Here is a 15,571-nt window from a genome sequence, read left to right on the forward strand (position 1 = left end):
GGTGAGACAGTTATCGACGAACGCAAAATCAGAATAAAGCCTTTACCAAATTTGAAGACTGTTCCAAAATCTCCCGAGACGTCTGCTGATTTTCCGGTCAGTGATATTGCGCTGACAAGACGGTTAGTGACTCGAAATACCTTCCCAGCCCTTATGTGTGTATCATGAATGAGCTTGCTCTGAGGTTTTAAGTATTATGTGGTTAGCTTAGTGTAGGCGTGTGTGTTTTTACTGACTTGCAGTTCTCAATTTGTTCGGACTTTTTTCTCATGTTGTGAAATTTTCCACCAAGAGCTTTGACCTCAATGAACTTGCTTTAGGATCTAAAAGGATATTCCAGAAAGGTATATCTTGGTTTAAGCTTACATGGTGTTAGTTTTCTTGCTACCTACTTGACTTTTGAATGCAAATTGCAAGATAACCTGCTGTTTTTGGTTGACTCGTTACTTGCTTATGACATATTGTTGTCTAGTAAAATAATTTATTTGGCTTGGTTTCTGTTTAATGAGGTTGTCACTAGCATGATTTGGGGACTGTTTTCAAGCTTCAATATTTTATTTATGATCTTATTTAATGTAGGCATTCTTCTCTTTTAAGCAGGGATTCGTCATACTTGGATTCATATCTGGATCCTGCTTTTATGTCCTTGATCAAAGATCCAGATGAGAGACGGAGAGAACAATGGGAGAAGGCAGCTCAGGCACGAAATGGTTGGAATTATGCTAGAATGCTTGGATACGGGGACCTTGGGGGTCCTCCTTTATCTGCTGCTGAAGAATACTCCCTCCATTCTAGATATCTTGCTAAAGCAAACTCACTTAATCTGTCTGACATTGCTGAAATGAAAATTGTGTAAGCCACTATCAACTTATGTGATAGTGTATGGTATGCACGTACAGATCTTGTCCTTGGCCTCCTTAATGTTGTCACTTCGGCAGTTTCTTGAGATTTTTACGCTCACTTTTGTGTAATCTTATTTGTGACCATCAGCGGGCACTAATTTGTTAGTTAAAAATATGCTAAACTAGATGTTGATCTGCAGATGCTTTTCATTAGTAGGATTCCCACGATACCTTTCTTTAATTCTCTCATAAATTTCACAAGTCGTTGTGAGGTAGTTTATATTGCTGGACATGTACCGTTTCTGCATGAGGATATCATACATTTAAGTGTTTTAGTGTTTTGATTACAGTGAAATAGCTAGACTCAAGCTTTGGATGCTGTAGATTCTTTATGGTTGCTTTCCTTCCTCACTGTTGGAATCTTCTGAGGCTTTGACCGTTGGCCGATATTCACGTGTTAACCGCTTGAATTAAAATTGGTCTTTGCCTGCCTGAGAAGATGTTTTACATCATTATCTGATTAGTGGCTGTGTATTTTGCGATTGTCTCATGTAAGATGGGCTTCAGCAATAAAATGCTACCCTTGAACCTCTGAGACCACATGATGAGCTCTTATTGGGCGGGTAATTTGTGATAAAATGTAAGAGGGACTTTGCCAGTAGACATCATTCATATTCAGTGTGACTCAAAAATCATTACTCAGCTATGTCATGATTGGGAAATGGGGATCACTTTATTTCTCTCCCGGAAACATAAAACAGTAAAAGCATCTTAAATTTCTAAGCATCCAGATCTTCATTAATGTAAAGCTCGTCTTCATTTCAGTTATCGAGGTGGGGTTGATAGTGAAGGTCGCCCAGTAATGGTGGTTGTTGGAGCACATTTTCTCCTAAGATGTCTCGATCTAGAGCGTTTTGTTCTGTATGTAGTGAAGGTAAATGATTTGGCTTTTTTAAGTTATAAATTTCTGATATCCATGAGTTCACCACAAAGTTTATATGATGTTTAGTGGCCTTTATGTGCTGGTGAAGCCCATGCTTGCCTTATTTTAGTGGATAATTATGTTATGTATTTCTTTTTCAGGAGTTCGAACCCCTGATACAGAAGCCGTACACAATAGTTTATTTCCATTCAGCAGCATCCTTGCAGATGTAAGTATTTTCTCCCTGATATAGTTTGCTCACAGCGTCATCTTCTGTTTTGCCTTCACCTGAGTATTGCCTCTTTGATCTGGGATTCATTGTGCCGTTCTAATGCGTAATTGGTGGAAACAACTATAATTTTGTTCTGTAAAAGTTGTTAAAATTGACATGCCTGAAATATTGTTATAACTTCTTTGGTTTAATCTGTTTCTTTGTGTTCACTGGGCTGAGACGGCAAATTTGGGCTCTTCTAGGATAGTACTCTGGCTCTATGCTTATTGTTTGTTGGGCGTCACAAGATGCTGCAGCTTACTTGACAAATTTCCACTGGGCATACTTGATTTTTTGGCTCACTTCAGCTTATCTGAATTAACAGGCAACCAGATCTGGGGTGGATGAAGAGATTAGAGCAAATACTTGGACGGAAACACCAGCGTAATCTTCATGTATGGGAATTCCTCTCCAAGGCTCCTACCACAATGCTGAGAATCATTTTTTTCTTCCGACAATAAGCACTTCTTCTTACCTGCAGTTTGCTTTTTATGCTGTAGGCTATATATGTCCTTCATCCAACTTTCGGGCTGAAAACTGCAGTATTTGCGATGCAATTATTTGTAGATGATGTGGTATGCCTTGTATTGCTATATTTCCTTTATTTGCAACAAGAATCAGTCATAATTTCCATATTCTCTACGTTATTCTGAAACCAAAGGAATTACAAACTGATCTTCAGGTGTGGAAGAAGGTGGTCTACGTTGATCGTCTTCTGCAGCTATTCGGATATGTACCTCGTGAACAACTGTCTATTCCTGATTTTGTATTCCAGTGAGTTCCCCTGCCTTTGTCTAATCACTTCCACTGTCGTTTTCACATAGGAAGTTTGTGTAACAAAGGAATTGATTCTCATATCAATAAGGTATTCGACTCTGTGGCTCGTGAAAAATCAGAAAAAATTTGTAACTAGTGCAAAAATCTGTTGCAGGCATGATTTAGAGGTGAATGGAGGAAAAGGCTTTATCGTGGATCCAAGAACAAAATACGTCTATCAGCGACCATAGATGCTGTACGCTTAGCTGTTCCTCTACTCACCAGTAACACAGCAACTCTCCAGCATTGTGAATCTTTTTTAATACCTTTCCAATTAACTTTTAGGTCAGGTTGTAAGGTTATTTTTTCTTTTTTCTTTGAGTATGCGTGTATTCATGCATTTTTTCAGCATCTTTCCTAAAGATGTTAATGTGTATTAAGACATACCTTTCTGTATCATTTTCTTTATTCAGAACAAGTGTTTTTCTGTACAATTATGAAACAGGCCGCTGCCAATTTTCTTCGTTTTCTAAAACCATGTTCACTCCTTAGACAGGTGACATGCAAATCTGTTCAATTTCAATTCAATGGGTATGGTTAGGCCCTTCCCTTTAATCCATTGCACGATTTGGGCCGAATGAGCCTACCGTTTTTTACGATAAGAAATTTATTTGTGTGTCTCTCTAAACTATAAGCAGTTCTTTACTAAATTATATAGTCTATTAACAAAAGGGTAAATTACAATTATATCTCTTGAGGCTTGGCATAATTACGAGTATTTTTTATTATTTGAAAAATATAAATATCTCTTGATGTTTGATGAAATAATGTAATTTTTGGATGGAGGTATGAAATTGTCAATTTTACCCTTATTGTATCTTTTTAGGTTTTTTAAAAAATTAAAATTTATCAAACAATCGAACAAAATGGATGAAAAAATTTTAAAAATTATTAAAAAAAATTATCCATTTAGTCCATAAAAAAATATTTTTTAAAAAAAAATAAATAAAATTATAATTTTTAATCAACAAAGGCATTTTGGTCAATTTATTATAGAAATGGATGAAAATCTAATGCATTGGGCTAGATGTTAGACAACCGTTAAAATTAAAGGTATTGGTAATTTTTTAGACAAGGGGATATTTATAATTAGGTCAAATGTCATGAGAGGTCGTTGTAATTTACTCTTAACAAAATTGTAATATTGAATTGTTTTTTAATACGCTCCAATTTTAACTTTTTTTTCACCTTTTTATTTATTTTCAAACAACCAAATTTCACTACAATTTCCCCATGTTTTCTTTTTATTTTCAAATCCTCTCAATTTTCACTATTTTTAAACTTATTCTGTTTTAGAACTTATTTCCTCTATAAAAATAAAGAGTTATTGCAAACATCCCTTTAGCCAACTCTCTATTTTTAGCAATATTAGATTAAGGTTGAAAAATAAATTAAAAAAGCTATTCAATAATACATTGAAATTTGCATTCGATTTGTTAAATTTAACAAACCAAATTTGAACATTTTTTTTTTTAGATAAACTTTCGTGCTTAGCTCAAATTCGATTTAATTAGTGTAGCAATAGTAAAATATACTTAAAAAAATCAAATTACTCGAGATCGATTCATATTTTATTCAATTAAAACTCGTTCAAACTCGATTAGATTAATAATCACACAAAACTCAAAATGTGATTTTTCAAACTCAATAATAATTCAAAATAGGCTTGAATAACGATGTTTTCAACTCGACCCAAATGGACACCCACTTTTGATATTCATTACATGAGAAGAAAGAGTTAAAGAGGTCACTAATGCTTTGTTCGGTCCTTGAATTTTATTCAGGAGAAAACTAAGGAAATTATGTGATACTGTCCCCCGCTTTATTCTCTGTACATTTATTTTTCTCGCCAGAACTGGAGATCCAAACATAACCTGAAGTCCAATGAATGGACAACCTTGAACCTAAGCTTTTAATGAGGCTCTAAGGCAAGATAACTGAAGGAATTTTTGGTCTTTAGGAAGACAAAACGCTTGTATTCAAATCAATGTTGTGTATATTTCAGGATCAAATCAGCACATTATTTCTAAATAGTACAAGTTTGTAATCCAAAGACATATAAATCACGAAGACTCACGTTATGAGCTATGATGACATGTACAAAGACGAAAACCACGATCACAACAACTCAATCTCGAAAAGTCATAAAACGAGCTCCCTGATGGCATGTGTCCCTCTATAAAACTCTGAATCAATAATGTAAGGCCTCTTCCAATTATTACGTTAATGCGACAGTAGGCGGATTACCTGGAGGGCATCTTTGTCGGCGGGGCCGTCTAGGTGTCTTCCCCCACCCCGTTAGGCTTCTATCCTCCAGACCAGCTCCAATGTTGTTAAGTTGCTGAGTCGGTGGTGCGCAAACGGGGCTTGGAACGGGAGGAAGAGTTTCAACAACAACCCGTCGCCTGCCTCGAGCTCCCCCATTTCTGGTCCCATTTCTTCTTGTCAATCCCGTATTCCAAGAATGACCTGTGGCTCTCATCAGCCCTCCAAATATCTGAAGATCCTCCGTCACCTCGTGCCTTGACAATGATGCCAGACCAGGAAGAATGTCCCGTTGGAAGTCCCTCCTCTGCCTTCCTCTTCTCGCCTGACCCCTACGAGATCGGGTTGGTAAAGCACTGCCTCCTGTGTCTTCCATTTTCTGGACTTCAGGGACGAAAGGGATAGGCATGTAGTCTTCTTCTTTTGTTTCTGCTAGCTGCAACGTCATGGCCTCAAAATCATCTATCTCCTCAGAAGAATCCTGGTGAGGTGAGCCGACTCTGATGTCCCTCAATTCTTTGCCAGATGGGTTTTCAAGTTCATTTGCATATGAAGACACAGCATTCACAAACCAGAGGAGAGATTCTGCTAAGGAAGCTTCCGTTGGCAGGGAAGCACTATCGTTCTTATGGATTTGTGGGTACGATGAGGAGATTGCAACTATTGTTTCTGCTGCATTTCTAAGAACATCGTCCCGTATTACATCATTTTTATTTTCTAATGACTGCAAGGATACCTCCTCCGGCATATTTTCTTTGTACAGTGTATTATCGTCCTCAGTCTCTAGGATAACAGGAACTTCCAGATCTATCTCCAAGGTTATCTTAACACTGGTGCTCTTTTTTTCATAGCAAGGTGCTGGAGGATCTTCACAGTCACTAACACAAGAATTCAAATCAATGTACTCTCTGCTACAGGTGCCCTTTTCCTGCTTTTCCTTTTCCCCAATTGACTCTTCAGCTATCTGGTCGTCTGGCTCACATGCTACATTTATGTCAATAATTCCATTCTTCCTTCCAGTACTGACATCCTTACGTTCAGTATGGCAGTCAACACTCACCGAGGTCGAAGCAAGGGATGATGAGTCATTTTCCGGAACACCTCTTTCAAATATGGGAAAACCAAGAATTTTCTTAACAGTTCGAGACTCTGCAATCTCCTTTTTCCTGGCTATAGCAGAATCACTTGAAGCCAACATACCGTTTGGGGTAAACAATTGACTAAGATCTCTAGCCGTTTCATTCTTGCAAGACTTGGCAACCTCATTAACATGGGCTGGCTTAGCTTTAAGCCAAGGCAGTGCTGACATATTGTCTTCAGTCTTACTTTTTCCATCTACCGTGTTAAGATCTTGCAGGACCACAACCTCATTTGACAAGCTTTGTGGAAGAACTTCATTCAAGTTAATATCTATGGCAGGTTTTGAATCTGCAAAATGCGAGCTCTTCGGAAGACTCCCAAAGGTATGATTAATTGAGCGTTCAGATGCTAGATTATCAGCCCTACTGCCGTTGAGATAATCAAACCCAACTGATGGAGAGTCAACTTTGAGTTCCTTGGATCCTGATACACACGTCTGGTAAAATCCGTTCAGCGTAGATTCCCGTCCCAAACATGGATTCAATCTAGAACCAGCATCGACTTGCCACTTTCCACTAAAAGGTACTGGGATTTGAGCAGACGGCTGCAAACTTCTAGTCATTGCTGCAGCTGAATGCCAAGATGTTTCCAATGTGGTAACCTTTTGAGGAGAGCTACTTGTTGGTTTTGCCCAAGATGAGACAGAGTGGGCCCGTGATCCGGTAAAACAAGATGAACTAAAGAACGGATGTGAACCAGGGGTCAGAGAAGCTATATGTTCCAATCGGCTATTATTGGACTGATCCTGACTTCTACCAGAAGATTCTAAACCATGTCGGAGCCCATCTCTCCACAGATCTTCCCTACTGTAACCACTTGGATATATTCCAGCAGTCGGAGGATGAACCTGGTTAGGCATACATTGCACGGGATGGGAAGGTAAAGGCAACTTATCTGGTTGACGACCTTGACTTAGAGAACTGAGATTGTTCTTAGTGAATCCTGAAAGACAGAAATCCATAGCATTTTAAAGATTAGAATAACTACAGTAATAATAGCAATGCCAATAATTATAAACAAACCAGAAAGGCTAAGAGAAGTTTATTTTGACAACAGGCACAAAACCTCAGTTTAGTATTTCCTTGTAGTGAATGTACAGATGAGCTTCCTCATCATATAAACTAAATTAGCACAAGCACAGAATTTGACGGATTTAAGTTTCACAGCAGGTAGATGAAAATGATAACGAAATCATGAGTAGTTGAAAAATAAAGTGGAACTTCACAATATCTTTACCTCCTTCGTATATATGGGAGAGCCTTCCTCTTTCATGAACTTTACTCCCAATAGACGAACTCATCAAAAATCCATCACGGTCTCTAATAGTTTCTCCAGTTACACCATAATACCCTGCATTTAGTTTAGTGGGGTGATTTATGCTTTTAGTCTCTGCATTTTCTGAAGTACGACCAAGAAAATCAACAGATGATGGAGCCATTGTTTCTTCGGCCTCCACGGGTTCATTTAGATCAGCCAACCCAGTAGAGCGCCTCAAACAGGATGAAGAAGCTGAAGCATTTATTGGGCAATCAGTTTTCATACCAGCATGACCACCAACGAATAACTTCATACTACTTTCAGGTCCACCATTTAGATGGCCATTAGGAGCATAACTTGATACTTCAGATACTTTATAGTCTTGCAATCTTTCCCCTTCTTCAGTATCTATGTACTCATCAGCTGGAAGTTGAAGATCAAATAACTTCTTCCTCACCTTCAAGGGTCTTGAATCCAATGCTTCAGAATCCTTTGAAGTAGTCCCGTTCTGGAATGGAAACAGACCAGTCTGTTTGATATTCCCCTTTGTACAACTCAGAGGAGAATTAACAATTTCAACTCCTGGAATAGATGTTCTACTATAACCAGAATTGAACAAAGGAAAGCCTGCCATATGCCATTTTCGAGCATCTTCTTGAGGCATTTGAGATCCGTGAAGACTAGATGATGATGCCGGTTCCATTGACATTCGGTGTCCATGTAGTTCTTTCCTTTTGGCTTCTTCCATCATGTCTCTTTGAATTCTGTAAAGACGGTGGAGTTCGAAAACCTGGATGCCAGTGGAAAATTCAAGCACTCATGCTTCTGATATATTCAATGAATTACATTTACCAAATTAACATACGAGTTTCTTGATAAACGGAAAATGAACTAACTGGATGTCAAGAATGAGAGACAAGTAAGAAACAAAACCGAAGTACCTGATTCTTAAAAACTGCCTCATGTTCAAGCATTTTTTGCTTCAATGCATCCTTATCATGTCCCGGATAACCATCTACTGAAGTCCTCGGCATGAATCCGTTGTAATACTGCCCATTTTGTACGGTCTTGTCCCCATTAAAAAATGGCCAGCTACTACTGCTAGAATCCTCATTAAGGTCCCTCATGGAGTAAAATCCTGGCAAGTAGGTTTTGCAATGTATTTTTGTTCCCATTCCTGGAGATGATATCTAACTCAGCAACTAACAAGACCATAGAGCAATAAAACATTATTTCATTTCTTTCGACATTCCTGAACTTAGTTTCCTTTTGTCTATATTACAAAAAGTTGCTGCAGCTCATAAAAGTTCTATTACTCAGCATAAAATCCAGAATTTACTGCTATTGACATAAAAAATAAATTTATGCAACCTCCAATATATCATGTTCTTGACTTTGGACAAAGTGAAAGCTTTGTGTTAAAACTAATTCTAGCAGCACATATAATGCATAGAATGATATTAAGATTCAGACGTGGTTTCTGTAGCAGGAAATGCACCAAAAAGAAAACAATATAACAAGTCTTAGAAATCTAATCTGGTAAGAGGTGGCTTTTCCAGTGATTGAAAGAACTGAACTACATTGCAGAAATCACATCCAACGTAAAGGTAACTGGTGGAAATTCAGACAAAATGATTGAACACACTTCAACTAATGCAGTAGGCCTGAAACAAACATTGAGAATATGCTACCTAAAAATTATAAATAATCACGAACAAAAAATTTAGGGAATAATATGCAGAAGTGAAACACTAACAAAGTTTTCGTAATTTTTACCCTGCATATGAGTATATAAAGAAAGCAGATCCTACATGGATGATCACACATCAAAACCAACTACCCATCAGATATCATTCAATTAGATACCAATCAAGAGCCCTAATACATGAGCAGCCGTTCTTGAAAACAAATGTAGAATCCAAATATCCCAGCCAATAAACCAATCATCTGTAAAACTAAAAAAAGCAGACATTTTGGAAATAATTATCACTCAACCAATCAGCGTAACACTCATAGGGCAGAATTAAAGGGGTAAAAAAAAAAAACAAATAAGTATTTTCTTCTTCTGGGTCATAGTCAAAGCCAAGTAAATCTTAAAAAAGCAGAAAATAAACAAATAAAAAAATTACCTCAGACCCACATCCTGAAACGACCTCTCCTCAAGAACCCCTCATGGATTGAATCATCCGACAGCAAATTCAAGAAAACAAGAACACAGAATCATGTGAAATTCAGAGGCTTTCACACTACTACAGCAGCAGTAACCCAAAGCTAACGAAAAAGAAAAAGGGAAAAATAAAAGAAGCAGAAAGAAAGGAGTAAAGTAATACTAATAATTGGAAAATGAAAGAAAGAAACAAAGAAGTGGGTGGTTTGGTAATAACTCCATTGAAGAAGCTCAGATCCTCATCAAACTCAACTAAAGATTGGAGATTTCCACCCGCTGGGCCACTCTCTATTTATGAAGAGAAAAGCTAAGACCTTTTAGAGAGAGAAGAGAGGAGAGAAAAACACAACAAACTATATATATATATAAGGAGAAAGAATTCTTGCAAACTGTATATATTTAGTTATTTACTACTATTAATAATAATAATATTTATTTTCAAGAAAGAGAGAGATCCCAGATAAGAAATCTTCACACAAACAAACGAGCTTCCAAGAACAGTGACATGAAATTTGTCAACATCTGGTCTCTTTTTATTCTCTGCTTTTCTTCACTCTCTCTCTCTCTCTCCCTCTCCCTCTCAACACACAAACACACACACACACACACACACACAGGGAAGGAAATAAGAACCTCTCTGATGACTTGTTTTTTCTAAAACTCCATTTTTATAATTTGTGGGTTTTTGAGGAATTGAAAAGAAAGTGGTATTTGTGTAGATTCTCTCCACCTCCTTAGCTTTTGGTACAGATATTAATGATAATTTAATATGAGAAAACAAAACTGCCCACCTATGTATAATAGGACTATATAATGCCCTCATTATGTATATGGAAATACATTCATTATGCTTTTCAAGTTTATGAAAACATTTTACTCTTCAAAATAAAACAAACCAACTTTCTAATATGTGCTAACCATCAAAATTTGGTATTTAATAAGTCATTAATATGAAATCTTCCTTAGTCAGGGTAGGCAGATAATTAGACTGTTCTGAACCCATTGTATTTTAACTGAACTACTGAATTTCGCATCTATAATCGAATTTGAAATTTTTGAACCTTGTCAAATTTCGAAACTACCCAAATTCAGTACAAGCCCAAAATAACATTATTTGATTTATTTATATTTATAACATATAATAACTTATTAGATACTAATAAATAATAATTTTAATATTTTCTACATACGTATCGATTAATTGAACAAAAGTGAAAGGTTTATCAAATTTTGTGGTTTAAATCCAACAGATTTGGCGATGGGACGAGACGGAGCGAGTCTCGAGTCTGGTGTACACCAGCCTCAACCCGGTTCGTTACCATCTTTAATGTCCATGGATTAAATGCTAAAATTCTTTGCGTGTTAAAAAAGAGCCCAAAATCCTGTTTTTATTAAAATCCTATACCAAATTCATTTCTGTCCATATGATACAGATTCACACTAACCCACACAAACCAAAATGGAGTTAGTTTTCAATTTATTTTCCACTTGTAGACCATTCTTTTATTTCAATTTTTAGCCCTCTATATAAATTTTAAGTTATTTTAATACAAATTCATTTGAAATTCTTTATTCAAATACATAAATTTAAATATAATTTGAATATTTTTTTATTTATCAAATTACGTATTGTTTCATTTTGAGTTGGATCTTATATATAATGGGCTCGATTTGATTTAGACCCTCTTTTTATTTTTTATTTACTTTGATCTCTATCAATTAATTGAACCCGATCGATTGATGACTCCCACTTGAATTAACCCTTGCCACCACCTCCTAACCCAACACCCTGGTGCCACTCATATCAAAATCAGAATTGTCATCACTTCCAACGTAATATACATCGTCTAACAGTCAAATCCTAAAAAACTATCACTAACTTAAACCACCCGGCCACACCCCTCATATCGATAATATCTTAACCTCATAAGCATTGTAACTCGTCCCAAAATCTGCATTCGTTCTAAAATTAAACTCGAATTATCCAGTAAACTTGTCATCAGAATCTGTTCTCTGTTATTTAATCAAATCTAAAATCGTATAATAAGTATACTGTACTTGTCATGTAATTGATATTCGCTTAAAAGCAGTGATTGATCATAAAAACAAACATATTTATACTTATTACGCAATTAATTTGATACGATAAAATTAAGGATTATTACACCACCCTCCCATGAGGTTAAGTGTAACTATGCGTAGACCCATATGGTTTAAAAAATTATATCTAGTATCCCTTATATTTATTTTTATCTAATAAATAAGTTCATTCATTAATCAATATTCATCGAATTTATCGATAGTATCAAAAAGTCGAATGAATCTATATTTACGCATTATTGGTTTGTTACTGACTTATTACATGTCATATAAATATTTTTTGACCTAATTACCCTTCACACGCTAATAGGTGTGTGAAGGTATATCTTTGCCCTTTAAGGATATTTTGGTTAGAAAAAGATTTATTTGACATGCAATAAATGAGTAATAAATCAATTGAAGATAAATGTGATTTTCATTCAGTTTTTTTGCTAATATTAATAAATTTGATGAATTTAACTAAAAAAACAAGTTTATTTTTTAAATAGAAATAAATAATCAAAAATACTAAATATAATTTTTTAACATCAAATTCGCAATTATCCCTATATAAATAAAAAAAAATAATTATTTGCATTCCATTTTGTAACAGAGTCTCATTGGCTAATGTGGGGAAGCCGACAGCGTCCGGCCGGGACCCACTGTGACAACCTCTGTAGGTAGGGATGTGGCTGACCCTCCTCTTTTTTTATTTTTAATTTTATGGTCATTCTAATTGTGGGATTATTTAGGTAGAATTAGAGCAATGCGGACTGATGGTGGTGGTGAAATCTGATTGGGTGATGCTCTGTTTGTTCCAGAGAAAGTCTAAATTGTTGTCTGAGGCAGAGGCAGAGAGGGTACTCTGTGTGTACTGTGCAGGAAGCACCCATGAAAGGACGAATATGATGATGGCGCATCATTCTTACACGTGGCATTTGCAGCCAATCAAAGACTACGGACGGACCTGCTCCATGATGACGATGATGTTGGTCAATTCTTGATCCTATGTGTATTTTACTACACTTTTCTATTTCAATTTTGACTCCTTCCCTCACATATTTCTTAATTACCAATTTTTTTAGATTATAATTCTTTAATCCACCCACATTTAAAGTGGAATTAAATTTTTTATAAGTACCCAAACTAAAAAATTAACATCTTTTGAAAGTAAAAATTTTAAATTCTGAGTAATTGATTCTTCCATATTTATTTTACATCTTTCAATATTACATTTGAATTTATCAGATCGTTCCAATTTTCATCTTAAATTTAGATAAAAGAAGCATTAATTGTATTATTATATTAATATTTTAATAAATTGAGCAAGTGAGTAATATATCGATTTAATTAATATATTAATATAACTAAAAATTATTAAATATTAAATTATAATTAATTTATATAAAAATGAGATTAACACTGGTACATAATCGATGAACTCAAACACATGAACTTGAATACCAACACATAACATGCGACTATACTTAATCCGGGTTGCCAAAAATGAATGGGCAAGATAGTGTCCACACTTTTCCGTCCCCATCACTTTTACACGGATCACAAAAATTGAACCACACGATCACTCACTCACCCACTTACTTGCCAAATAAACACAAACACATGCCTCATAAAGGACATTTGTCCTTCTAACTTCTTGCCATCACCTTTTAAATCAAAATCATACCTATTGAGAGTTAATTATATTTAGATCTTCTTTAAAAAATATAAAATTATATTTTTTATTAAAAAATTTTAAAATTATATTTATACTTTTTTAAAAAAAAATTATTTATATCTGATCCTCATAAATAAAAAAAATATAAAATTTTTAATTATATCCCTCCTTCAACAGCCTCATGTATATTTTTGTAATTATAATATATATATAGAGAGAGAGAGAGTGTGTGAGGTTAACTTTATTATCTTTTTTGTATTATAACTAAAATTATTATTTGAGAACGTTAATTAAAAATTTAAATATTTTTTGGCTAATGACAATATTACTCGTCCAAATTTTAATGAAATGAAATTGGTGAAAACAGCGAATTTTAGGAGAAAATGGTTCTTTGACAAAAGCTATAAGTCCCACTTTGGTATGTCAAATAAACAATTCCTTAAATACCCCTAAAACTGTATCATTTCCTTGTCAAGGCTAAAAGGATCATTCTCTTATTATATGATGCCCATAATTATATCAATATGTTGTTGTTTGATAAATTATAAATATATATTTAGAATCAATAATCATATAATAAATACTTCCTCATAACAACCTATTGTAAGGAGTATTTGTTAAATGATTGATGAGTTATTTATAATTACTCCAATAACGATAAAATATTTATAAATTTTTTAATAACGACGATGTATTTATAATTACAAATAATTTAAAATAGTCAGTTATAATTTAATAAACACGATATGGGTGGAGAAGCGTGTTTCAACAGTGTATAGCTCTTCTTTTGCGCATCTTTATTGAGACAACACTCATTCACACAAACTGTGTAGGCATTTTGGTCCTAACCTTTTATGGGGAATTCGTACAGCAGAATCGTGTTTATCTATGTTCCTTCAACCTACACCAAAATGATTTGACATTTTGGCATATTTTCACTACCTGAATTTCTTTTCTTCTGCATTATCAAAGTTTTAAATGAGAGCTTGAAACGATTCTTTATAAAACTTTTTGAACAAAACACGATTCTTTGTAATTACTTTAAAAAATAATGAATGAAAATTAGTAATATTTGATAATTATTTTAAGTAAGAGAGTATTTTTTCGAGAATTTTGTCATTTAAAAAGAAGATAGTATTAAGAGGGTGTTTTGACTGAGTTTATAAACTTTTTAAAAATATCTTATAAGATGTTTGATAGTTTATAAGTTTTATAAAAGTGTTCTAATAAATTTTTTTCTAAAAAAATTTATAAGATCTAAAAATAAAATGTTTAAAATTTCGTAAGCTCTTTTTTTTATAACATCTTTTAAGTTTTTTTAACCTTAATACCCAATAATAAAAAATACTCTCAGAGCTTTATTAGTATTTCACTTAATATTTTTTCTCACAAAAAAAAAGTTTTATATGATTAATTTTTAAATTCTAATTATTTGATGCCTTTTTTAGTTATTATTATAATATGAAAAGTTTATTATAAACAATCTTATATTTTATAAGTTCTAAAGTCTTATTTATTTAAACACTTTAGAACTTAATTTTAAAATAAGATTCAATATCTTTAAATTCTTAAAACCTCTTATAAGATATTATAGGAGCTTATAAGATATTTTAAATTAACTTAGTCAAAAACCCTGACAAAACCTAAATTCAAACAGAAATCTTTCTTCACGTTAAAAGAAATATAACATTTTGTCATTAGGTACCATGGTCAAATGATAAATACCGTGGGGAATACAAATTAACTATAACTTTGTCATAGCTACTAGACGTTGTTTCTAGAAATAAATTCATAATATTAATCATAATAAAAAATTATGACAAATATTGATCAATGGCGATCATAACTTAAATTTAATATTAAATTTGTTTGATTGTGATAAATGTTATTAGTTCATCATGATTCTTAAACCGTAATCATTTATAATATACAATAAAAGTTAATGTTTTTTTTTTATAGTGATGCTTACATTCAACTTCAATTTACAATAATACTTACATATAAATACATATTGAACTTTCATAAAAACAATGACCAACTTGAACTCATTGACGGTCCTAATACTATATTACTTCCGTGGGGGGGGGGGGGGGGGGGGGGGGGGGGTTGGGGGGGGGGGGTGTTCCCAGTCAAT

At 34.2% G+C, this 15,571-nt stretch overlaps 2 protein-coding genes across 4 annotated transcripts in view; one reads left to right on the plus strand and one right to left on the minus strand.

Annotated features, from left to right (window-relative positions):
- LOC105156509 (protein GDAP2 homolog) overlaps positions 1–3,359 on the plus strand; it is a gene marked incomplete in the record, with an annotated part of 7,518 nt that extends 4,159 nt beyond the window's left edge. The window contains 8 exon segments of the mRNA XM_011072661.2: positions 1–122; positions 601–852; positions 1,668–1,776; positions 1,926–1,993; positions 2,361–2,430; positions 2,536–2,610; positions 2,718–2,809; positions 2,967–3,359. Of these exon segments, the coding sequence (XP_011070963.1) occupies positions 1–122; positions 601–852; positions 1,668–1,776; positions 1,926–1,993; positions 2,361–2,430; positions 2,536–2,610; positions 2,718–2,809; positions 2,967–3,042 (864 nt within the window).
- LOC105156510 lies at positions 4,798–10,369 on the minus strand. 3 transcript variants are annotated; one of them, XM_011072662.2, is made up of 4 exons: positions 9,643–10,369; positions 8,455–8,690; positions 7,493–8,303; positions 4,798–7,198 (listed from the first exon to the last, which is right to left on the minus strand). In XM_011072662.2, the coding sequence occupies exons 2-4, from the start codon at positions 8,686–8,688 to the stop codon at positions 5,070–5,072; spliced, it is 3,174 nt and encodes a 1,057-aa protein (XP_011070964.1). In that variant the 5' UTR covers positions 8,689–8,690; positions 9,643–10,369; the 3' UTR covers positions 4,798–5,069. The 3 variants fall into 3 exon arrangements, with proteins under 3 accessions (XP_011070964.1, XP_020547425.1, XP_020547424.1); XM_020691766.1 differs by having other exon boundaries at positions 8,455–8,715; XM_020691765.1 differs by lacking the exon at positions 9,643–10,369 and adding an exon at positions 9,290–9,517.

Source organism: Sesamum indicum, linkage group LG2, assembly GCF_000512975.1.
Source record: "Sesamum indicum cultivar Zhongzhi No. 13 linkage group LG2, S_indicum_v1.0, whole genome shotgun sequence".
Classification (NCBI taxonomy): Eukaryota; Viridiplantae; Streptophyta; class Magnoliopsida; order Lamiales; family Pedaliaceae; genus Sesamum; species Sesamum indicum.

What these genes read in the sequence shown, in the direction of transcription:
- LOC105156510 (XM_020691765.1), bottom strand. An exon ending in AGGCAGTTTTTAAGAATCAG is followed by an intron (nt 8,304 to 8,454) that starts GTACTTCGGTTT and finishes ACTGGCATCCAG; the next exon opens with GTTTTCGAACTCCACCGTCT. An exon ending in CTCCCATATATACGAAGGAG is followed by an intron (nt 7,199 to 7,492) that starts GTAAAGATATTG and finishes TCTGTCTTTCAG; the next exon opens with GATTCACTAAGAACAATCTC.